Raw genomic sequence first — 24,814 nt, 5'->3', positions numbered from 1 at the left:
CCAATCTGAAGCCAAGAGTTCTTCTAGGTCTCCCATGCAGGTGCAGGGGCCTAAGCACTTGGGCCATCTCCCACCACTTTCCCAAGTCGTAACAGAGAGCTGGATCAGAAGTGGAGCAGCTGGGACTAGAACTAGTACCTATATGGGAGACGGACACCACAGGCGGAGGCTTAGCCCACTATGCCACAGCTCCGGCCCCTCAATTTATTTATTTTTTGGGGGTTTGCATAGGTTGATAGGTGTGGATACAATGTTTTTCTCTGGCTGAATAGTAATCCACACATGCCTGTTGTATAATTTATTTACCCGTTTACTATGCTGAACACTGAAGACATTCAGAGTGCTGTCGTCATTATGTAGCATGGACACAAAAATGTTTGCGTGAAATCTCTGTCCAGCTAGGGCTTCAGGGTAGAATAAGCAGTGAATATGAGCAGTTCATAAGGAGACTGGAGAAAAGGCACGAGAGCTTGTGGTTTCTCTAAATATCACCGAACACAAAAAAACCGGGGTGAGAAACCCTTCTGGCAGGTATTAGTGGGAGATTAACTTTGCATAATCATCTAGAACAAGTTTTAGTGGAACAATCACTAACTTGGATGATGCCAACAATAATAGCTTACATCAGTGCTTTTCCAAGTCACTTTCCGATTATGTCCATTGAAGAAAGAGCTGAGAAAGTAAAGGAACAGAAGACAGCTGGTGGTTTTGGTAAAGACAGCATTGCTTTGATGGGGCCACTGCGGTTCCAGCTCTGCCCTCTATTTTCTGGGACCATGATTCCTTTTTATTTTTTATTTAAAAAACTTCGGTGGGGCAGGCATGGTGGGGTAAGGCACGACTCAGGATGCCTGTATCCCATGTTGGAGTGTTGATTTGAGTCTCGCTTCTCCACTTCTGATCCAGCTCTCTGCTAACGCGCCTCAAAAGCAGAAGATGGCCTAAGTACTTGGGCCCCTGCCATCCACGTGGGAGCCAGGATGGAGTTCCTGGCTCCTGGCTTTTGGCTTCTGCCTGGCCCACCCTTGGCTGTTGTGGGTATTTGCGGAGTGAAACAGTGGATGGAAGATCTTGTTCTCCATGTGTATGCATATGCCACCCTACCTTCTGAATCAATAAATAGATTTATTTTATTTTATTATTTTAATTTGAGAGCCAGAGAGACAGACAGACTTCCATCCACTAGTTCACTTCTCGAATGTCTGTAATAGCCCCTGGCCAGGGCCGAAGCCTGTTGACAGGATTCGGTACAGATGTCACGTGGCAGGGACCAAACAACTTCAGCCATCAATGCTGTCTCCCAGGGTCTGCACCAGCAGGAGGCTGGAGTCTGGCGCTAGGACTGGGAATTGAACCCAGGCACTCTCACATGGATGACGGCATCTTTTTTTTGGACAGGCAGAGTTAGACAGTGAAAGAGAGAGAGAGAGAGAAAGTTCTTCCTTCCATTGGTTCACCCCTCAAATAGCTGCTACGGCCGCTGCGCTGCGCTGATCCAAAGCCAGGAGCCAGGTGCTTCCTCCTGGTCTCCCATGCAGGTGCAGGGCCCAAGCACTTGGGCCATCCTCCACTGCCTTCCCAGGCCACAGCATGTTGAATTATGGGATCCGAGACCTTTCCCAATTAACCCACAAAAGACAGCCACAGATGCAAGGGCAAGAGGATTTATTGTTTTATTGCCAGGAGCTGGGGCTCCCACCGACACATACAACATAGTGCAGTGCGGGGGTGAGAAGCCCCGCCTCTCACCTTCTCAGCGTTTTTGTGTACTTGAGTAAACAAGTATATTCGTCATTACGCACGTTCTTTATTCTTTATATGTCAGTTACCTAAATTTGAGCATTTTATTGGTGCACCTCAGCAGTCCGGGACTACGCGTCTCAGAAGGAAGTGGCCACACAAGGAAGTAGGAGACCATCAATTTCAGGAAGTATTTACTAAGTTTCGTTTTCTAAGAATTGGACCTTCCCGCCTTCCTGGAGTTTGTGAAGCCTGTCATGGAGGTATAATTACCCCTCCCCCTTTCTTACACTGGACATCCCGCATTAAGTCATTGAGCAAGCAGCGCAGCACAGAAGCAAAAAGCAATTGATATTCAGCATCTACTAGATCTATCTATCTATCTATATATATGGGTGTATATATATATATTTTTTTTCATTTCAACAAGCAGAGAGCTGGACTGGAAGAGGGGCAGGCGGGACAGAATCTGGCGCCCAGACCGGGACTAGAACCCAGAGTACCCGCACCGCAGGTGGAGGATTAGCCTAGTGAGCCACGGCACTGGCCCAATGACCGCATCTTAACTGCTAGTTTCAATGCCCCACTTGTTTAAACTTTAATATTTTTTACAAAAAGATATTTATTTGAAAGGCAGAGTGACAGAGAAATGAAGATCCTCCATCTGCTGGTTTACTCCCAAAGTGGCTCTAAGTGCCAGTTCTGGGCCAGGCCAACGTGACGAGTCAGTGACTCCATCCTGGTCTCCTACGAATGGCAGGGATCCGAGTCCTTGAACCATCACCCAGGGCCATCCCAGCTGCATTACCAGGAAGCTGGGTAACAAGCAGAGGAGCCAGGACTCAAACTGGCACTCCAATGGGGGACGCCCGTGTTGCAAGCAGAGGCTTAACCTGCTGTGCCACAGTATCGGAACCTTTAATTTTAATTAATTAAATTAATTAATTATTTTAAAAAGTTTTTTTTATTTTTTTGAAAGTCACAGTTACACAGAGAGAAGGAGAGGCAGAGAGAGAGAGAGAGAAAGAGAGAGAGAGAGAGAGGTCTTCCATCTACTGGTTTACTCCCCTATTGGCCACAACAGCCGGAGCTGTGCCGATCCAAAGCCAGGAGCCAGGAGCTTCTTTTGGGTCTCCCACACGGGTGCAGGGGCCCAAGTACTTGGGCCATCTCCCACTACTTTCTCAGGCCATAGCAGAGAGCTGGATCGGAAGTGGAGCATCCAGGACTTGAATTGGTGCCCATATGGGATGCCAGGACTGCAGGCAGCGGCTTTACTCACTACGCCACAGTGCCGGCCAATTTTAATTAAAAAAAAAATTATTTATTTACATATTTGAGAAACAGAAAGAGAGTGGCTCAGAATTCTCTCTCTCTTTTTCTTAATTTTTTACTTTTTAGAGTTAGGAGAAAGAGAAAGGTCTTCCTTCCATTGGTTCACCCCCCAAATGGCCACTATGGCCAGAGCTATGCTGAACCGAAGCCAGGAGTCAGGTGCTTCCTCCTGGTCTCCCAAGCGGGTGCAGGGGTCCAAGCACTTGGGCCATCCTCCACTGCCTTCCTGAGTCACAGCAGAGAGCTGGACTCAAAGAGGAGCAACTGGGACTAGAACCCCAACCGGGACTGGAACCCGGCGCCCATATGGGATGCTGGCGCTGCAGGCGGAGGATTAACCAAGTGAGCCATGGCGCTGGCCCCCCCTCTTTTTCTTAACTGTTGTAATCCCCTCCCCCCACAAAGAAACCTTTTATTTAAAGAGTACGAATTTCAAAAGTACAACTTTAGGAATATAGTGACTCTTACCACCATACCCACCCTCCCACTCTCTTTAAATTTTATTTATTCGGTTTATTTATTTGAAAGGCAGAGTGACAGCAGTGAAAGATCTCCCATCCACTGGTTCACTCCTTGTATGCCTGAAACAGCCGGGGCTGGGCCAGGCTGAAACCAGGATCTAAGAACTCAGCTGAGGTCTCCCATGTGGGTGGCAGGAACCCAGTTTATTTGCATTGTCACCACTGTGTCCCAGGCATTAGCAGGGAGCTGGAGTCAGAAGGGAACTGAACCCAGGCACTCTCACGTGGGAAAGGGGTGTGTGAACTGCTAAGCGAAATGCCCACCCATTGGGTAATTTCTAAAATTGCCGGGAGGCTTGTGTTGTTCTATGCTGATGGACAGAGGGGACAGTTGTGTGGAAGTATGATGGATGAAGGAGGTGTTTAAAGAGAAATAAACTGGAGGGAACTTAGCAAGGGCTGTTTGTTCAGCTTCTTTTGGCCTCTCTGTGTCTTCACGGGTAAGCATGTTCCTTTTCTCCGGACGTGGGCACTACCTCTGCCATGAAGGTTTTCTTCAGAGGATGGTCAGAGACCTGGTTTCTGGTCTTCCTCAGGGGAGAAGGTTGGGGAGAAGTGCGTGACCTTCCTGCCTCTGCTGTTCCCTGCGATGCCGAGCTTACATATTTTGGGATTGTCTGTCCTGAACTCCATTACTTTGAAAAGTAGGCAGACAGATAAGATACAGATTCTGGGGCCTGCACTGTGGCATAGCAGATGCAGCCATCTCCTGTGATGCCAGCATCCCATATGGGCACTTGAGAAGGACTTGAGATGTGTTTTAGGGTTTGGCTCTGCTAATTCTGTTGCTTTTCTGCCCTCTGCTGGTGAAAATAGGAAAGAGCAGTTCTATTAAAATATACTCAAGGCTCCTTACAAGAGAGAAACAGGTAAAGGAAAGGACCAGTTGAGGGACTTCTTTCTCACATGATCAGTTTCCCTTCCCTTGTATCTGTGGCAAGCTTATGACTATAACCTATTCTTGGCACTGCAGCTACAGCGGTTCCTCTAAAACCCAATTCTTCTTTCTCCCCAATAATTATTGGTCTACTTTATTTATTTGTGAGAGCTTCCATTCACTGGCTTACCCTTTAAAGGCCCAGGGTTGGGGCCAGGCTGAAGCCAGGAGCCAGGACTCCATCTGGGTCTCACTTGAGCATGGCACTTGGGCCATCTTCCGCTGCTTTCCCAGGTGCATTAGCAGGGAGTGGGTCGGAAGCAGAGCAGCTGGGACTTGAACAGGTGCTCCAACATGGGATGCCAGTATCTCAAACTGCAGCTCAACTCACAGTGCCACAATGCTGGCCCCACTCCATCAACTTTTTTTTCTTTTTTTAAAAAACCGAGGGGCTGGTGCTGTGGTGTGGCAGGTCTGAGTGCCAGCTGCTCTTCTTCCCATCCAACTCTGCTACGGCCTGGAAAAGCAGTAGAAGATGGCTCAAGTCCTTGGACCCCTGCACCCGTGTGGGAGACCCAGAGGAAGCTCCTGGCTCCTGGCTTTGGATTAGCCTGGCTAAGGCCATAGAGGCCATTTGGGGAGCGAACCAACAGATGGAAGACCTTTCTCTCTGTCTCTGTCTCTCTAGGTCTATAACTCTACCTCTCAAATAAATAAATAAAATCTTTAAAAAAAATGAACTGTGAAAACTTTTTTTTTAAAGATTTATTTATTTGAAAGGCAGAGTTACAGAGAAAGAGAGGCAGAGAGCGAGAGCGAGAGTGAGAGAGAGAGAGAGAGAGAGAGAAGTCTTCCATCTGCTGATTCATTCCCCAGATGGCTACAATGGCTGGAACTGCAACGATCTGAAGCCAGGGGCGGGGACCTTCCTCTGGGTCTCCCACGTGGGTGCAGGGGCCCAAGAACTTGAGCCATCTTCTACTGCTTTCCAGGCCATAGCAGAGAGCTGGATTGCAAGAGGAGCAGCCAGGACATGAACCGGCGTCCATATGGGATGCCGGCACTGCATGTGGACGCTTATGCCACTACACCACAGCGCCAGCCCTCCATTCCTCCTTATGACTGAATAGTATTCCACTGTATGGATGTACCACCACTTATTTGCCCATTCATTCATGGGTGGGCATTTGGGTTGTTTCTGCTTTTTGGGATATTATGAATTTGCACAAATTTTTGTGTGATTGTATATGGTCATTGATTTTCTTTTTTTTAAAGATTATTTATTTATTTGAGAGGTAGAGTTACAGACAGTGAGAGGGAGAGAAAGGTCTTCCTTCCATTGGTTCACTCCCCAGATGGCCGTAGCAGCTGAAGCTGCACTGACCCGAAGCCAGGAGCCAGGTGCTTCTTCCTGGTCTCCCATGTGGGTATAGGGGCCCAAGCACTTGGGCCATCCTCCACTGCCTTCCTGGGCCACAGCAGAAAGCTGGATTGGAAGAGGGGCAGCTGGGACTGGAACCAGCACTCACATGGGATGCCAGCACCGCAGGCAGAGGATTAACCTGCTCCATGGTGCTGGCCCCTGGTCAATTGATTTTCAATAAAAATACTGGGGTGGGCATTGTAGTACAATGGGTAGAAGCAGCTGCTTGAGGAGCCAGTGCTATGGTGTAGGTTAAGCCACCACCTGCAATGCTGTAATCCCACATAGGCGCACTCCTAGCTTCTTCCCTTCTAGTCCAGCTCCCTGCTAATGTGCCTGAGAAGGCAGCAGAAGATGGCCCAAGTGCTTGGATCCCTGCACCCATGTGGGAGAGGAGATCTCGAATAAGTTCCCGGCTCTTGGCTTCAGCCTGGCCCAACCCTGGCCATTCTGGCCATTTGGGGAATGAGAGAATGAACCAGCAAATGGAAAATCTCTGCTTCTCCTTCTCTCTATGACTCTGCCTTTCAAATAAACTTTTTTTTTTTTTTTTAAAGGATCATCTGCTGGAATGCAGATCCTAGTACCTGGGATTGAGCCCTGCTACTCTGCTTCCAATCAGCTTCCTGCTAATGTAAACCCTGAGAAGCAACAGATGATGGTTCAAGTCCTTGGGTACTTGACACATGGGTGGGAGACCCTTTGGAGTTACTGGCTTTTAGCTTCAGCCTGGTCCTGTTGTTGCAATTTGGGGAGTGAAACCATGAATAGAAGATCTCTCTCTCTCTGCCTCTGAAATAAAAAAAAAATTAATTAAAAAAAAGAGACACCAAGGTAATTCAATGAAAGGTACAGTCTTTTTAACAAATGGTGCTATTGAAAAACAGATAATCACGTGGGCAAAAATATAGATATCCATATAGAAAATAAATGAACCCTGACCCTGATATAATATCATACAGATAATTAATTTAAAGTCGATCATAGTGGGCCAGCATTGTGGTATAGCACGCTAAGCCACTGCCTATTTAGAGCACCAGTTCTAATCCCAGCTGCTTCTGATACGGCTCTGTGATAATGCACTTGGAATGCATCAGAAGATGGTCCAAGTACTTGGGCCCTGCAGTCCATATGAGAGGCCTGGATGGACTTCCTGGCCCCTGTTTTCGGCCTGTTCCAGCCCCAGCTGTTATGGCCATTTGGGCATGGAAGGTCTTTCTCTCTCTCCCTCTGTCTTTCAAATACATATTATAAATATTTAAATAAAATAAAATAAAATAAAAATAAAAAGACAATAGATCTAATGTAAAAGCTAAAAATTAAAACTATATGAATACTAGAAGAAAATATAGAAGAATATCTTAGTGTCTTTTTTTTTTAAGGCTGATTTATTTATTTAATAGGCAGTTACAAAAGAGAGAGAGAGAGAGATCAAGAGAGATCAAGAGAGAGATCTTCCATCCACTGGTTCACTCCTCAAAGTGCATAACAGCTGGGGCTGGGACAGGCTGAAGCAAGGAGCCAGGAAATCTATCTATGTCTCCCACGTGGGTGGCAGGGACCCAAGCACTTGGGCCATCTTCTGCTTTCCCAGGAGCATTAGCAGGGAGCTGGATTGGCAGTGGAATAGTTGGGACTTGGCTCTTGAATTGGTGTTTGCATGGAATGATAGCATTGCAGGCAGCTGATTAACCCACTGCTCCATAATGCCAGCTCCTGTATGTACACATTTTTCAAAACTCATAAATTTCCAGGCACAGGACACTGACCTAAACTGAGTTAGTTTATAGTTAGTTAGTTTTATAGTCGATTATCTTTGACCTCTTTTACAATGTCCTGCTAGTCAATAGATTTCATTGCTCCAAGTTTTCTTAAACAAAACAGAAGATAGAGTGCTCAGTAGGGATTCCAGTGGAGTAAAACCCCGAGTTACACACCACCTTAACTACCGCAAGTGCACCTCCTGTGAATGGCTCTCTCAGCTTCCTATCACTGTGCAACATAGTACACCAAGCTGAATGGTATGAAACAATGGGTCTTACAGTTTTGGAAGTCATAAGTACAAAGTGGGCCTCACTGATCTAAAATCAAAGTGTCACTGGGGACCATTCCCTCTGGATTCCCTAGGGAATAGCCCGTGTCCTTACCTCTGCCAGCTTTGAGAAGGCCGTTCTCATTTCCTGAGTTATGGCCCCTCTGAGCCAACGACCACATTGTGTAACACCGTCTTCACATTTTCTTCTGGCTCTGAGCCTCTCAGCTCCCTCCCATAAGCACTTTGTGAGTAGACTGTCCCCATCTGGATAAGCCAGAGTAACCTCTCATTTCAAGATCTGTTGCTTCATTGAATCTACTAAAGCCCTTTTGTCATGTCAGGTAACATTCACATGGATTTCATAGATTAGGACATGGCTATTTTGGGGGCCATTAACCTACCTTTATGGTTATAGCTTGGATATTAGTTTGGATGTTGGAGGTACCCCCCCCCCCCATACCAAGGTTCACGTATTAAAGGCTTGATCCCCAGAGTCTCATGTTAATGGTACTAAGAGGGTGGGAACTGAATCCAGTTTTAGTGTCTGGAGGGGGCACCTTTGGGAAGTGATTAGATTGGATTGGCTCATTAGGATGAAGCCCTGGTGATTAGATCTTGACAGCTTTATAAGAGATCAGATAGACATAAGCACACACATGTTCCCTCTTGCAATGCCCTCAGGATTCTGCCCATGAGAACACCATCCCCAGAGGCCGAACCAATACAGTCCGTCCAGTCTTGGACTGTGAACCTCCAGAACCATGAGCCCAAAACAAAACACCTCTCTCCTTTATTAAATAGGATACCTTAGATAATAGAAAATAACTTGTGGGAACTGAAATGTAAAGACTGGGGTTATAAAGCCCAAACCTGCTCATTGCTGTTTCTGCTTTTGTATTCTGGCTTGCTTACTTGCCCATTGTAATGCCACGACAGGCTCCAAGTCAGGTAGAAGAGGAACAGGCCGAGTTCCCGGAAGCGAGAAATGGCAAAAAATTCCAGGGATTGCGGAATTGCAGACCACAATTGCAAACCTCAGCTTTCTCTTTTTCTTCACTTCCTCCTTTGAGACTTCTCACTTTGTGATGTCAAAGCCCTTTACATTTAACAGCACCAATGAAATGCTTAGGTTTGTAAAAGCTGCCGTATAGAGAATAAGGAAGAAGCCTACGCATGCACTTGTTTGTGAAAGAGTATAAAAACTACAGGAAAATAAGGGAAGGGGCCTTCCATCCATTCTCTGTGGTGTGTGGATAGTAGGTACCAGCCAGCTGGAATGAATAATCCTCTGCTTTTGCATCCGTAACTGTGAGTTGTGTATTGATTGGGAAAAATTGGGGCACCACAACTAATACCTTTATTCCAGCACTATTCTGTACTTGGCTTACTTGGAAAACTTTGGTCTCTGAAGGATCTTTGTTTATGATGCTGGATTTTTGCTTTTTGTTGAAAACACTCCTCTGTCTGTCCACATACCTGCTTTATCTTGTGGTGGCCCCTGCTTATCTTTCATAACTAAGTCAAGTCTACATTTATGGTTTATGAGGCCTTGAGATTCAAAGTTCTGTGGCTCTAGATTTGAGACCCTAGAGGGAGACTTAGGTCTTTAAGACAGTGAACTCAGATCTGGAGTGGGTGCCGAGACTCAGGAATTTGTAACTTGAACTTGACCCAGGGTTTGGGCAACAGAGGGCAATGACAGGAGAGAAGTAGAGCATTCACTTTTTCAAGGGGGATAAAAAGGCAGAAGTGGACTTGGCCATATCCTTAACCTGAGCTTCAAGGAGGAAGAGAGAGCACCAAAAACCTGACTCATAGGTCAAGGTCCTTCTGATTTAGCATCTAATAATGCCCCTCCCCTTTCCAACATGGGATTTGGGGGCAAAGAGCAGAATGAGAGGAAGTGAGTACTACGAAGTGTTCTCACCAGGTAACGGTGAGAACTTACAGGTTAATTATCTCTTACTTTTGTTCTTCCTCACTTCTTCCCATTAAAGAATGATGGGTCAGTCTTGCCTTCATTGTAACTTAAAGGAAAAAAGAAATATTGTCAAAGGGGTTTGGAACTTGGTAGTCCCAGGGATCTACTCTACAGGGTTATTATTATTGATATCATCAACTTTCTTATCACGGAAGATGCAAATCCCCACACTTCCTTCTAATCTGCTACCTGTTTGTACAGGTTAGGTACCCAGTTATTGCCCGAAACTCAGGTGTGAGTCTTCCTCATTCCACACCCTCACGAAGCAGGTGGTGATGGGCACACCCAAAGATACAAAGTCCAGGCACCTTGCAGGGAGGTGCCATGAGCTCCACAACTCCAGAGGAAGGAGTCCAGAGTCAGACACCATGGCTTCCGAGAAAGGTAAAATGTATCTGGGGCCTGGCAAACTCTGTATTCTAGAACAGTATGACAATTGCATGTGTGTGTGCTCTGCTTCTGCTTGGGTCCTTGGGCATTTTCCAACTTTCCTATCATTAATCAATATTAATTATAATATAATTAAACAAAATCCATGCTCCCAAACAATGTTGATTAAATCAATGCTTTTAATGAAAAGAATAAACAAAAATATAACAGTTTAAATAGCAGTTAAAGGGGCTGGCATTATGTTGTAGCAGATGAAGCTGCTGCCTGCAGTGCTGGTGTCCCAAATGGGTGCCAGTTTGAGTCCCGGCTGCTCCACTTCTGATCCAGCTTCCTGCTAATGTAACTGGGAAAGCAGTAGAAGATGGCTCAAGTCCTTGGACCCCTGCACCCTCGTGGGAGACCCAGAAGAAGCTCCTGGCTTCAGATTTGGGAATAGCAGGAGCCTGGAGTCCAGGATATGTATGAGTAAACTACCACAGATCACAGGGATATCAAAGAGTGTTGGGGCAAAAGGAAGACTTTTAAAGACACAGAGAAAGGCAATCATTGTGGTGCAGTGGTTAAGCCCCTGCTTGGGACTCCCACATCACACACGGCCCTGGATTCCAGTCCTTCTACTGCTTCCTTTCCAGCTTCCTGCCACTGTGCACCTGGGAACAGCAGGTGATGGCTCAAGTTTCCCGGGTTCCTGCCACCCAAATGTGGGATTTGGATGGAGTTCCTGGCTTTTAGATCCTAACTTAGCCCCAGATGTTGTGGGCATGTGGGGAACAAACCAGAAGCTGGAGGATCTCTCTGCTTCTTTCTCTTTCTGTGTTGCTCTTTCAAGAAAACAAAAGCACAAAGAAGTCCACCTACACTGTTTGATAGCAAAAACCGCTGGTTACAGGGGCCGGCTGTGGGAGTTGAGGGCAGCTTGTTGGAGGAGATGGCCATCGCCAGTCAAGTGTCCACGTGAATTCCTATGATGTTACAGGCCCCGTTATGGGTGTACATGCAGAGCTAAAGCCTGAATGAGGAGGCACAAGGAAGAGCAGTCCAAGAAGAAGAAATTGTACAAGTCCTAAAGCCAGGGTGAGCGTGGCAGGTCTGAGAGACAGGAGGAAGATAAGGTGGCTGAGGGGATGTGGAGGGAGCTGGACACGAATTGATCATGCCGGGCTTGTAGGTCATGGAAAGGAATCTGGATTTTCTAAAAATTATTTACTTTTTTTTTTTTTTTTTTTTTTTTAATTTGGGAGTTGTGCCGATCTGAAGCCAGGAGCCAGGAGCTAGGAGCTTCTTCCAGGTTTCTCACATGGGTGCAGGGGCCAAAGGACTTGGGCCATCTTCTACTGCTTTCTCAGGCCATTGTAGAGAGCTGGATGGGAAATGGAGCAGCCGGGACTCGAAGTGGCGCCCATATGGGATGCTGGCACTGCAGGAGGTGGCTTTACCCACTATGTCACAGCACCAGCCCCTGTGCTTTCTTTTTAAGAAAGACTTATTCTTCATGTTACATTTAGGATAATGTTTCTTGCTTTTTTCTTTTAAAGAAAGATTTATTTATTTGAAACGCAGAGTAACAGAGATGGAGAGAGAGACAGAGACAGAGACAAATAGACAGAATCCACTGGTTCACTCCCCAAATGGACACAATAGCTGGAGCTGGGCCAGGCCAAAGCCAAGAGCCAGGAGCTTCTTCCAGGTCTCCCCATAGGTGCAGGGGCCCAAGTACTTGGGCCATCCTCTGCTGCTTTCCCAGATTCATTAGCAGGGAGCTGGACTGGGAGTGGCCAGGACTTGAACTGGTGCCCATATAGGACACTGGTACTGTAGGCAGCAGCTTAACCCATTGGGCAACAGTGCCAGCCCCACAAATTTTTTGATCTTATACCCACATGTAAGTATATGGGCTGGCTTATTCCATTAGTTTTGTTATTTCTGAGTTAGGTGATGAAATATTTTTAGTGATTAATTGGGTTGTGAAGTAAATAATGATACTACTGATGTTAGGTTCCATCCTAAAGCCTAAGGCAGAATCAAAAAAGAGGGAAAGGTTAATTAAACCAGAAAAATAGAGAAGAGAGAGTGCCATTTAGCCTAGTGGTTAAAGCACTGGTTAAAATGCATGCCTTTCACATCAGAATACTTAAGTTCCATCCCCAAGTAGCTGGATCTGTGCTACCCACACGGGAGATCTGGATTGTGTTCCTGGCTCCTGGGCTTGGCCTGGCATGGTCTTAGCTGTTGCAGGCACTTGGAGGAATGAACTGGAATTGGAATCTCTTTCAAATAAACAATGAACTTTAGGAGTGAGCATTCGGTACAGTGGTTAGATAGCTGCTTCAGATGCCTGTAGCCCGTATCACAAGTGGCTACCATGCCTGTGGTCCAGCTTCCCACTACTATCACCTTGGACGCAGCAGGTGATGGCTCAAGTACTTGGGTCCCAGATGGGACCCAGATGGAGTTCAGTTTCCTGGTTTCAGCCTGGCCCAGCCTGGACTGTTGAGGGCAGTTGGGGAGTGAATCAGTGATTTCCATCTGCCTGTCTCTCTTTCAAATATAAATGAAAATAAATTATTTTTTTTAATTTAAGAGAAATAGAGGTGACAGAAAAGTGTTTATAGTGGGCAGTGGTGAAACTCATCCACCCTTTATTCATAAATGAATACTGCTCACGGGTTGCAGGCAGTGTGGCAGGGTGGGGAAGGGCATCTCACATGACTTACCCCTCAGTGTTGTAACAAGCATATATAAATAATATATAACCATTATGTGTCACTATGATAACTGCCATGACGAAGTACACGTGTGAATGAAGCCATATGGAAGCTATAGCCAGGAGGAATGAGTGTTTGGCCTATTGGTTAAGCCACGGCTGAGACACCCTTACCCATTTTGAATGCTTTGGTTCAAGTCTTGGCTTCAGCTGTGGATTACCCGCTTCCTGCTAATATGCATCTTGGGATAGCAGCTGGGTCTCTACCACCCCTGTGAAGATGTCCTGACTCCCAGCTTTAGCCTGGCCCGGCCCCAGCTGCCTCAGGCAATTGGGGAGTGAACCAGTGCATGTGTTCCCTCTTACTCTCTTTCTCCCTCTCTCTGTCAAATAACTAAAATAAATAAATAGAAAGTGAGGTCAAGGGGAGGGATTGGTATTGTGGTGTGGTTGGTTAGGGTGCTGTCTGAAATGCCAGCATCCCATATGGGTACTAGTTTTAGTCCTGGCTGCTCTGCTTCTGATCCAGCTCCCTGCTAATGCACCTGGGAAAGCAGCAGAAGATGGCTCAACAACTTGAGCCCCAGAACCTGTGTAGGACACCAAGATGAGGCTTTTTTTTTTTTAAAGATTCATTTATTTTATTTGAAAGTCAGAGTTACACAGAGAGCCAGGAGCCAGGAGCCAGGATCTTCTTCCGGGTCTCCCACGTGGGCCATCTTCTACTGCTTTCCCAGGCCACAGCAGGGAGCTAGATAGGAAGTGGAGCAGCCAGGACTTGAACCGGCGCCCATATGGGATGCTGGCACTTCAGGCCAGGGCGTTAACCCGCTGTGCCACAGCACCAGCCCCCAAGATGAGGCTTCTAAGTCCTGGCTTTGGCCTGGCCTGCCCCTGGCCACTGTGGCCATCTGGAGAGTGAACTAGCAGATGGAGGCTCTCTGCCTCTCCTTCTTTGTAATTCTTTCAAATAAATAAATATATCTTTTCATTTTTTATAAACTTGGCCCAATGTTTTTAAAAAATTGGAGGAAAAAAGAAGTTATACCCAGGATCCCTGAGAAGGGACTTTTGCACTGCACTTAATCATTTTTGTTGGAGTCTTAAGAAGGATTTTCTGGTTTGGAATGGGACACCTGAACAAATAGGCTTTAGCATAGCTTTTTGTTGTTGCAATGAGCTGATCAAACACAATTAATCCATGAGAAAATCTTCTAATTCCATTTTCTGTTGTAATTGGGAGGTTTGTAGACATAGAGCACATTTTCATTTTTATTTTTTTAGAAGATTTATTTATTTGAAAGGCAGAGTTACAGAGAGGCAGAGGCAGAGGCAGAGAGAGAGGTCTTCCATCTGCTGGTTCAGTCCCCAAATGGCCACAATAGCCAAGGCTGGGCCAGGCTGAAGCTAGGAACCAGGAACTTCATCTGGGTCTCCCATGTGGGTGCAGGGCCCCAAGGACTTGGGCCATCTTGTGCTGCTTTCTCAGGCCCATTAGCAGGGAGCTGGTTTGGAAGTGGAGCAGCTGGGACTCGAAGCAGCACCCATATGGGATGCTGGCATTGCAGACAGCAGATTAACCTGTTATGCTATGATGCTAGCCCCCCGGAGTACTTTTCTTAGGAAATGAATTTGTATTTGGGTGTTATTTGACATAATCATGTTTTTGTCAACAGGTCCTTCAAACAAGGATTACACGTTGAGGTAAGAATAACACTCTCGTGCTCACTTAATTCAATCTGGAATAAATGGGTATTTAAGAGCTGTAGGACAGCAGCCTTTTGTATTACTCCATTTTTCTTTTTTTATCTTCTAATTCTTTCTTATTTTTGTCTTTTCGAATTTTGTTTTCTCTTATTGTTTCCTATGTATTTGCTTCTATATCTTTTGGTTAAGCATTAAATTGCATTCTACCTTGCTTCTCAATTATTGTCTTACTATTCCTCTTCTCTTTTTAAATCACATATTTACATAGCTTTTGGTGAAACGTCCAGGGAAGTATTTTGTCTCTCTGATTTCATATTATCTGCCCATTTCCCAGGCTGCCTGTCACAGGGAAATCGTGTGAAGGAGTAAGTTATCCCGTGATGGGTGGCAGGGCTGATCTATGTCATAATAGAATGTGATCCTCATGAGCATGAGTGGGGACACGTGGTATATAGTAAGCTTATGCCTCCGCCATATTGTAAAGAAAATTCCTCAGCACCATCTTGAGTTTCCCCTAAGTCACAGCTTTCAGACTTGCAGCATTAAGTATAAGGATGCCATTGAGAACAATTTGAGCTGCTTTCATGCAACCACTTAGTATACAGGATTCTAAAATGGAAGAATCTGGAGACTAAATTACTCATTTTCTCAGTTATTTGTGTATTTATTTATTTATTTATGAGACAGAGGAACAGGGAGAGCTCCCTTCTGCTGGTTCACTCCTCAGATGCCCACAATAGCTGGAGTTGGGTCTGGCCAGAGCCAGGAGCCAGGAACTCAATCCAGGTCTTATATGTGGGTGGCAGCCAGAAGCCAGGAGCTTCTGCTGGGCCTCCCACATGGGTACAGGGGCCAAAGCTCCTGGGCCATCTTCTGCTGCTTTCCCAGGCCATTAGCAGGGAGCTGAATCAGAAGTGGAGCAACTGAGTCTCAAACCGGCACTTACACAAGATGCCGGCATCACAGGTGGAGGCTTAACCTACTATGCCACAACACTGGTCCCCAGAATGTTGACATTTTAAGCGCTAGACCAGTTGCCTGCCTTGCTTTTCTCAGACTTGACTACAGAAGCTTGTAGCAACTTTAAGCTTCAGCATTTGAGAAAAACTAGTGCAATCCACTGCAGAATCGTGAGGATAAGGATTAGGACACAGAACCTCTAAGGTGAGAGAGAAAGGTTAGAACACAAGGAGAAGGCTTTAAAAGAGAAAGAAGGAAGCACTTAGACCTGGATTTAAGACGGAAGCACAATGGTATTGGAGAGCAGTCACCAAAGAACGTGACCTGGGAAGAAAACCTTTTCACTAAGTTTGTGAGAGAAGCTGCTAATTCAGGTAGACCTCCCTGGGTAACTTGGAGACACAGAATGGGAAGAAAGTCGCCATGTGTCACTTCTGCCTAAGAGCAGAGGGGACCGTGGAATGATTTCTGAGATCACTCTAAAGATTGCATCACCACTCGGAGATGCTCCTTGTGTTCCAGGAGAAGAATTGAACCCTGGGAATTTGAAGTCTTCTTTGACCCCCAAGAACTGCGTAAAGAGGCCTGCCTGCTCTACGAAATCAAGTGGGGGGCAAGCTCCAAGACCTGGCGCAGCTCGGGCAAGAACACCACCAACCACGTGGAAGTCAACTTCCTAGAAAAGCTGACTTCAGAGGGGCGGCTTGGCCCATCCACCTGCTGCTCCATCACCTGGTTCTTGTCTTGGAGCCCCTGCTGGGAATGTTCCACGGCGATTAGAGAATTTTTGAGTCAACACCCGGGTGTGACTCTGGTAATTTTTGTAGCTCGGCTATTTCAGCACATGGATCGCCGGAACCGGCAAGGGCTCAAGGACCTCGTTACCAGCGGCGTAACTGTCCAGGTTATGAGCGTCTCAGGTAAAGACAACAGTGGGCTCATGGTCTGCGTGCTGCTAGATCAAAAGCCTGGTTATTCTGGACTGGAAATCTCAGAAATGAAAGCTCCAAAATAATGAATTCATGGCAAGGAAAGTACCAGAAATGCAACCTCTTTCTCCACTCTTTTTTTTAAATATTTATTTATTTATTTATTCAAAAGGCAGAGTTACGGAGAGGCAAAGGCAGAGACACAGAGAAAGAGAGAGATCTTCCATCCAGTGTTTCACCCTCCAAATGGCTGCAATAGTCAGAGCTAGGCCAGGCTGAAGACAGGAGCCAGGAGCTTCTTCTGGGTCTCTCACTTTGGTACGGGGCCCAAGCATCTGGGCCATTTCCGCTGCCTTCCCTGGCACATCAGCAGGGAGCTGGATTAGAAGTAGAGCAGCTGGGACTCAAACCCGTGTCCATATGAGATGCCGACAACAAAGGTGGCAACTTAACCCATTAAACCCTCACTTTAAAAAAAAAAGTGGGGCCAATGCTGTGGTATATCAGGTAAAGCTGCCACCTGCAGTGCCAGTGACCCATATGGGTGCCAGTTTGAGTCCTGGCTGTTCCACTTCTGATCCAGCTCTCTGCTATGGCCTGAGGAAGCAGTAGAAGATGGCCCAAGACCTTTGGCCCCTGCACCTGCATGAGTGACCCAGATGAAACTCCTGGCTCCTGTCTCCTGGCTTCTGAATGGTGCAGCTCTGGCCATTGTGGTCAGTTGGCAAGTTAACCTGCAGATGGAAGACCTCTCTCTGTCTGCCTCTCTGTGTAACTCTGCCTTTCAAATAAATAAATAAATACATATTTAAAAATTTTATTTTATTATTTCTATTTATTTGGAAGGCAGAGTGACAGAGAAAGAGGAGACACACACACACACACAGATAGAAAGAGAGAAAGATCTATCTACAGGTTCATTCTCCAAATGGCTACAGTAGCCAGGTGTAGGCTAAGTTGAATCCAGGAGCCAGGAGCTCCATCTGAGTCTCCCATTAGGTGGCAGGGGCCCAGGTACATGGGTCATCGTCTGCTGCTTTCTCAGTGTGCATTAGGAGGGAGTTGGATTAATGGAGCAGCTGGGACTTGATCCAAGGCTCATATGCGATGCTGGCATTGCAGGCGGTGTCTTAACTTGCTGTACCACAATGCTGGTGCCTTCTTCCTTCTTTTCCATTCTTATCACTAGGGCTCTCAGCTCTCTTCACAGGGACTTCTTTGATCTTTTTAGGGAGTCTAGCCCATATTCAACAGCAAATAGGCTAGAAACATATAACACAAGAGAAGTATGGCTTCTCTGCTTCCAATCTAGCTAGCTTCTTGCTAATGCATCCTGGGAGGCAGAAGAGAATGGCTCAAATACTTGGGTTCTTTTCACTCCCTTGGGAGACCTGGATGGAGTTCCAGGTTCCTGGCTTTGGCCTGGTCCAACCATGACCATTGTGGGCATTTGTGGGGTGAACCAGGAGGTGGAAGATATCTGTCTGTCCATCTGTCTCTCTGTTGCTCTGCCTTTCAAGTAGATGGGGAAAAAAAACTTAAAAAAAAAGTTTGTGGAAAATGGAATTAAAAGAAAAGTTTCCTTTTTTTTTTTTTTTTGACAGGCAGAGTGGACAGTGAGAGAGAGAGACAGAGAGAAAGATCTTCCTTTGCCGTTGGTTCACCCTCCAATGGCTGCCAAGGCCGGTGCGCTGCGGCCGGCGCACCGCGCTGATCCGATGGCAGGAGCCAGGTGCTTCTCCTGGTCTCCCATGGGGTGCAGGGCCCAAGCGCTTGGGCCATCCTCCACTGCACTCCCTGGCCACAGCAGAGAGCTGGCCTGGAAGAAGGGCAACGGGGACAGAATCCGGCGCCCCGACCGGGACTAGAACCTGGTGTGCCGGCGCCACTAGGCGGAGGATTAGCCTATTGAGCCGCAGCGCCCACAAAAGAAAAGTTTATTTTCATGTAAAAAATAGAATCTATGCATATTTTTTTCCTAAGACATTTTCCATTAAGATCCTAGGTGATGTTTGTGCATAGAATTCAAAAATTTTTATTTATTATTTCAAAATAAGCTTATCTTTTAATTTCATTTTCCATGAACCTTTTGACATACCCTGGTATTTTTTTTAAAATTATTTGACAGGTAGAGTTAGTGAGAGAGAGAGAACAGAGAGAAAGGTCTTCCCTCCGTTGGTTCACTCCCCAAATGGCCGACACAGCCAGCGCTGTGCCGATCCAAAGCCAGGAGCCCAGTGTCCCTTCCTGGTCTCCCTCCACTGCCCTCCCAGGCTACAGCAGAGAGCTGGACTGGAAGAGGAGCAACTGGGACTCCCCAGATGGCCCGAGCAAGGGCTGGGGCTGGGCTAATCCGAAGTCAGGAACCAGGAGCTTCTTCTAGGTCTCCCACGTAGGTGCAGGGGCCCAAGGGCTTGGGCCATCTTCCATTGCTTTCCCAGGCCATTAGCAGGGAGCTGGATCAGAAATGGAGTAGCTGGGGCTCAAACCGGCGCCCACATGGGATGCCAGCACTGCAGGCAGATGCTTAACCTACTATGCCACAGTGCTGGCCTCAATATCCTGGTACTTTTAAGTTGGGCTCTCTTTGAATAATTTATCATTGTTCTTGTTGAATGAACCAAGATTTGTGTTTCCTTAGAGTATTGTTACTGCTGGGAGAATTTTGTCAACTACCCGCCGGGGAAAGCAGCTCAATGGCCAAGGTACCCACCTCGGTGGATGCTGATGTATGCACTGGAACTCTACTGCATCATTCTAGTAAGTTCCTTTTAGAAGACAAAGATTCTGATGCAAAATGAAGCATTTCTTGTCAGACTTATTTCCTGAGATTTTTTTTTTTTATTTTTATTTTTGACAGGCAGAGTGGACAGTGAGAGAGAGAGACAGAGAGAAAGGTCTTCCTTTTGCCGTTGGTTCACCCTCCAATGGCCGCCGCGGCTGGCGCGCTGCGGCCGGCGCACCGCGCTGATCCGATGGCAGGAGCCAGGAGCCAGGTGCTTTTCCTGGTCTCCCATGGGGTGCAGGGCCCAAGCACCTGGGCCATCCTCCACTGCACTCCCTGGCCACAGCAGAGGGCTGGCCTGGAAGAGGGGCAACTGGGACAGAATCCGGCGCCCCGACCGGGACTAGAACCCGGTGTGCCGGCGCCGCTAGGCGGAGGATTAGCCTAGTGAGCCGCGGCGCCGGCTTATTTCCTGAGATTTTTAACACATACTCTCCTTGCCATCTCTGCCATTTATATTGAGATTTAGTTACTTAACTGGCTGACCCATCTTAAGAAAATATGAGAGTAACAGGCCAGTAAGTGGGAGAAGGGGAGAGTAAACTGGTCTAAGACACATTTGGGCCCCATAATTCTACCTTCTCAGTATTATTGTTGTAATACATACTGACCCTACAGGATTTCAAATAGTTTTCTTTCCCATATTTGTGTGTGTCATCTTTTTTTTTTTTCTTAAGATTTATTTATTTATTTGAGAGGCAGAGGTATAGACAAAGAGAGGGAGAGACAGAGAGAAAGGTCTTTCATCTGCTGGTTCACTCCTCAAATGGCTGCAATGGCTAGGGATAGGCCAATCTGAAGCCAGGAACCAGGAGCTTCTTCCAGGTCTCGCATGTTGGTGCAGGGGCCAAGCATTATCTTCTACTGCTTTCCCAGGCCATCAGCAGGTAGCTGGATCAGAAATGGAGCAGCCGGGTCTCAAACTGGTGCCCATATGGGATGCTGGCACTGCAGGAAGAGGCACAGGACTGGCCAAATTTAGATGTTCCATTTGGATTCTTTGAAATCGGGTTTATGAATTTTCAGTTGAAATTTTTATTTTATTAAAAATTTTAAAAGAAATATGTTCATTTACTTGAAAGTCAGAAATACAGAGAGAGAGAGAGACAGAGAAAGTGAAATCTTTCATCCACTGGTTCACTCCCCAATTGACTGCAACGGCTTAAGCTGTGCCTATCTGAAGCCAGGAGCCAGGAGCTTCTCCAGGTCCCCCACATGGGTGCAGGGACCCAAGGACCTGGGCCATCCTCCACCACTTTCCGAGGCCACAGCAGGGAGCTGTATCGGAAGTGGAGCAGCAGGGACTTGAACTGGTGCCCAAATGGGATGCCGGCACTGCAGATGGCAGCCTCATCTGCTACGCCACGGTGCCGGCCCTGTGAGTGCCAGTGTGAATCCCGGCTGCTCTGCTTCTGACCCAGTTAGAACAGAGCTGGGACTTAAGCCCAGGAACTCTGGGATGGGATGTGGACACATCTCAGCCGTTGTGCCAATGCCGGCCTCAACTGGCATTTTAAAATGTTTATGATAATAATGGTATTAGTTAAAATATTCACCTAAAGATTAAATGTAATCCTTTTTATTCCAGGGTCTCCCACCCTGTTTAAAGATTTCAAGAAGACATCAAAAGCAGCTTACATTTTTCAGCCTTACTCCTCAATATTGCCATTATAAAATGATTCCACCATACATCCTTTTAGCTACAGGATTGTTACAACCTTCTGTGCCTTGGAGATAAATAGAATGATTCTTTCTGTTCACATTGTTTCAAGAACAAACTACCCAACAAAGAGTGCTCTTAAGAATCTAGAAATTTCCACAAATAGCAATACCATGAATTGTGTTACCTTTGACCATATTTCAGGTCACCTTAAAACTTAAAACAATAATAAATATATATAGATATGTATTTAAGGATTTATTTTATTTATCTGAAAGGCAGAGTGACAGAGGGAGAGAGAAAGAGACCATCCATCTGCTGGTTGACTTCCTAAATGGTCACCATGACTGGGGCTGGGCCAGGCTAAAGCCAGGAGCCAGAAAAGCCATCCAGGTCTCCAACATGGCTGGCGGGGGCCCAAATACGTGGGCGATCTTCCATTGCCTTCCCAGGCGCATTAGCAAAGAGCAGGATCAGAAGTGGAGCAGACAGGACTTGAACCGCACTCTGACATGCAATGCTGACATCAAAGGTGGTGGCTTAGCCTGTTAGCCCCAGCAATACATCCTTATGACTTTTCACAGTTTCTGTGAGTCGGGAATTCAAGAGCACTTACCTGTGTGTCTGGCTCAGTCTTCTGTGAGACTGCAATCCGCATGCCAGGGCTACGGTGGCTGTAAGCTTTGATGGGCGACGCAGACCATGCTTCCCACGTAGGATACTCAACATAGCCTGCACATTGGTGCTAGTGGGCCTCTCCACAGGGATGCTTGACTCTCCTCCTGAGACGGCAGCTGGCTTCCTATAGAGCAAACGGCCCAAGAGAGGTGAAGATGGAAATTGCCATGAATTTAGTCTGGGAACCATAGGCTATTTCTTCTGCGATTTTCCAGTGGCCACACAGGCCAGCCATGATTTGATGTCGGTGGACACTATATCGAAGATCTCAGCCTCAGGGAGTGAGAGTCACTGGAATTCATCTTTGGTTTTCCCTGTAGGGACTTTGTGTTTTCGGGATAAATAATTACATGGACTAATTTCTCAGACACAGAGGAAAACAAAAAATAGCATCTATGTTTATTTGTTTCTGAATCAAAACATTCTAAGATTTAATAGATAATTTATTAATATATGATTTATTCATCAGAACTTATAGGGTGTGTTACTGTTTTAACAATAAAAACTGCCTAAATTTTTAGTAGTTTAACACACAGAAAAATTTATTTCTTGCTCTCATTGCAGTTTTTTTAAACTTAACTTTTTTATTTTTAAAAAACAGTCTATTTATTTATTTGAAAGGCAGAGTAACGGAGAGGGGGGAGGGAGGGAAGGTGGGAGAGAGAGAGAGAGAGAAAGAAAGAATTTCTATCTACTGGTTCCTCAGATGTCCATAACACCCAGGCTTAGGTCAGGCGAAAGCCAAGAACCTGGAATTCCAGCCATGTCTTCCACATGGCTGTGGCAGGAACCCAAGTACTTGAGCCATCATTTGCTGTCTCCCAGGTGCATTAACAGGAAGAAGGATTGGGAGCAGAGGTTAGACTGGGTCCTGGGTACTCTGATATGGGATATAGGCATCCCGAGCACCTTCAGTGCCACAGCACCTGCCCTGTATATATATATTATTTAAGTTTATTTATTGTTATTTGAAAGAGAGAGAGAGACAGAGAGAGAGAGAGAGAGAGAGAGAGAGAGATCTTTCATCTGCTGGTTCACTGCCCAATTGCTACTTGGGACTGAGCCAGGCTGAGCCAGGCTGAAGCTAGGAGTTTGGAACTCCATCCAGGTCTCCCATGTGGGTGCAGGGGCCCAAGCAGTTGGACCATCTTGTGCTGCTCTTTCAGGAGCATTAGCAAGGAACTGGATCAGCATCGCAGACATCGGTTCAGCCCACCGCAACACAACACTGGCCCCAGCCCAGTCATTTTCTTGGCTCCTCCTTCCTGGGTTGACCTGGGGTTCAAGCACTCTCTTTCTGGAACATAGAAAAAGGGCTGGGAACTTATTAACTGTCCATAACAAGACTATCCATATATTTTTTAAAAAGTTTTATTTATTTATTTATTTGTTTATTTATTTATGTATGTATTTATTTATTTGAAAGGCAAAATGACAGGGAGAAAGAGAGAGAGAGAGATCTTCCAACCACTGGTTCATTCTCAAATGTCTTCTCCAAGCTAGGGCTGGGCCAAAGCAGGGAGCCTTGGTCTCCCACATGGGTGGCAGGGGACAAAGTACTAGAGCCATCACCTGCTGCCTCCCAAGTGCACTAACAAGAAGCTGGCTTGAAGGAGAGGCAGGACTCGATTCCCGTTCCAGGCACTCTGATTTGGGAAGTGGGTATCTCAAGTGGCTGCCTAACCTGCTGAGCCACAATGTCTGCCCATCTATGTATTTTTAAACTGCTATGAAAGATACCATTTATTAATTGTTCTTAGCGATTTATACTAGAGGAACAGTCCTTTCAAAGATAGGAGATTGTTTCTCCATGATCTGTTTCCTTTTTTATTACATGAGAAATGCAGGTATTTCTATACCGCTTTTTAGTATTGCCATTTGTTTTGGAGGAAGCCCAGAGTAAATGTTTATATGACTTCTGCCTCAAACATATTCCTCTATACTCCACACCCCAATTATTTACCTCCTGTAATTTTATTTGTGTTTTGAAGCCTTTTGTTTATAACTAAGTATGGAATTAACCCAGATATCCATCAACTGATGACTGGATAAAGACATTACGGTATATATACACTGTGGAGAACTACTCAGCTGTCAAAAAGAAAAAGAGAGGAATACTTTCTTTTGCAAAAAAATGTGTGCAACTGGACACCATCATGCTTAGTGAAATAAGCCAGTCCTAAAAAGGCAGCTATCATATGTTTTTCCTGATCTGGGGTAACTAATAGAGCACCTAAAATGTAATGTATAGGAGTGAAATGGACATTTTAAGATCCAGTGAGCATTTATAGCCTTTGTCTCTACTGTTGAGGAATGGTGTTTTCTTCTTCATACTATTTGTTGAACATTTTACTTAGTGTAGGGTTAATAATATGAGTACAAAGTTAACTGAAAGTAGATCTTTGTAAAGATAAAGAGTGAGAATAGGAGAGGGATGAGGAAGAATCGTTGGAGTGTGGGCGGGAGGGGGGGTAGGGTGGGAGGTATCACCATGTTCCTAATATGAACTACATGACACTTGTATGCCTTATAAAATTAAAAAAAAACCTTTTGATAATCATAATAAATGATTTTTAAAGAACTTTGGTTTCTTTTTTTAATTTGTAAAAATTTGAGAGGCAGAGAGACAGAGACAGAGAGAGACTGATAGGAGAGAGAGCGCTTCCATCTGCTGGTCCACTTCCCAGTCACCACAGTCCCTGGCCGGGGCCACAGCTGGGAGCTGGGAACTCAATCGCAGTCTCCCACATGGGCAACAGAAACCCAACCACTTGAGCCATTGTCACTGCCTCCAAGGATCTGCAGCAGCAGGAAGCAAGTGCAGTGAACCCAGGTTTCTTGATACAGATGCAGACATCCCAAACAGCATCCCAACTGCTAGGCTAAACACATGCTGCATGGATAAATAGATTTGTGATTTGCGAAAGTGGGATAGATGTCATAAAAATGTGATAAGCAATATACAACCTAGGCAGGAAATAAAGTTATAAAGCAATATAAAAAACCTAAAATGGATAACACATTAAAAATTCTATGCCTTTTCTGTCCCACACACCGCTCAGAGCCTTATCCCATCACCGTGAATCACT

The 24,814-nt window shown here is 45.9% G+C and overlaps 1 protein-coding gene across 1 annotated transcript; it reads left to right on the top strand.

Annotated features, from left to right (window-relative positions):
* Positions 1-10,236: 10,236 nt before the first annotated feature.
* On the top strand, positions 10,237-21,295 carry APOBEC1 (apolipoprotein B mRNA editing enzyme catalytic subunit 1; the record flags this gene model as incomplete). Its single annotated transcript, NM_001082341.1, is given in 5 exon segments — positions 10,237-10,296; positions 14,683-14,710; positions 16,196-16,593; positions 19,244-19,362; positions 20,976-21,295. Coding segments are annotated over 5 exon segments (711 nt in total). The 3' UTR covers positions 21,126-21,295.
* Positions 21,296-24,814: the final 3,519 nt, after the last annotated feature.

The sequence above is a fragment of the Oryctolagus cuniculus genome, chromosome 9 (genome assembly GCF_964237555.1).
Source record: "Oryctolagus cuniculus chromosome 9, mOryCun1.1, whole genome shotgun sequence".
Lineage (NCBI taxonomy): Eukaryota > Metazoa > Chordata > Mammalia > Lagomorpha > Leporidae > Oryctolagus > Oryctolagus cuniculus.
Note: the sequence above shows the minus strand (reverse complement) of the source record. Positions and strands in the feature narration are given on the sequence as shown.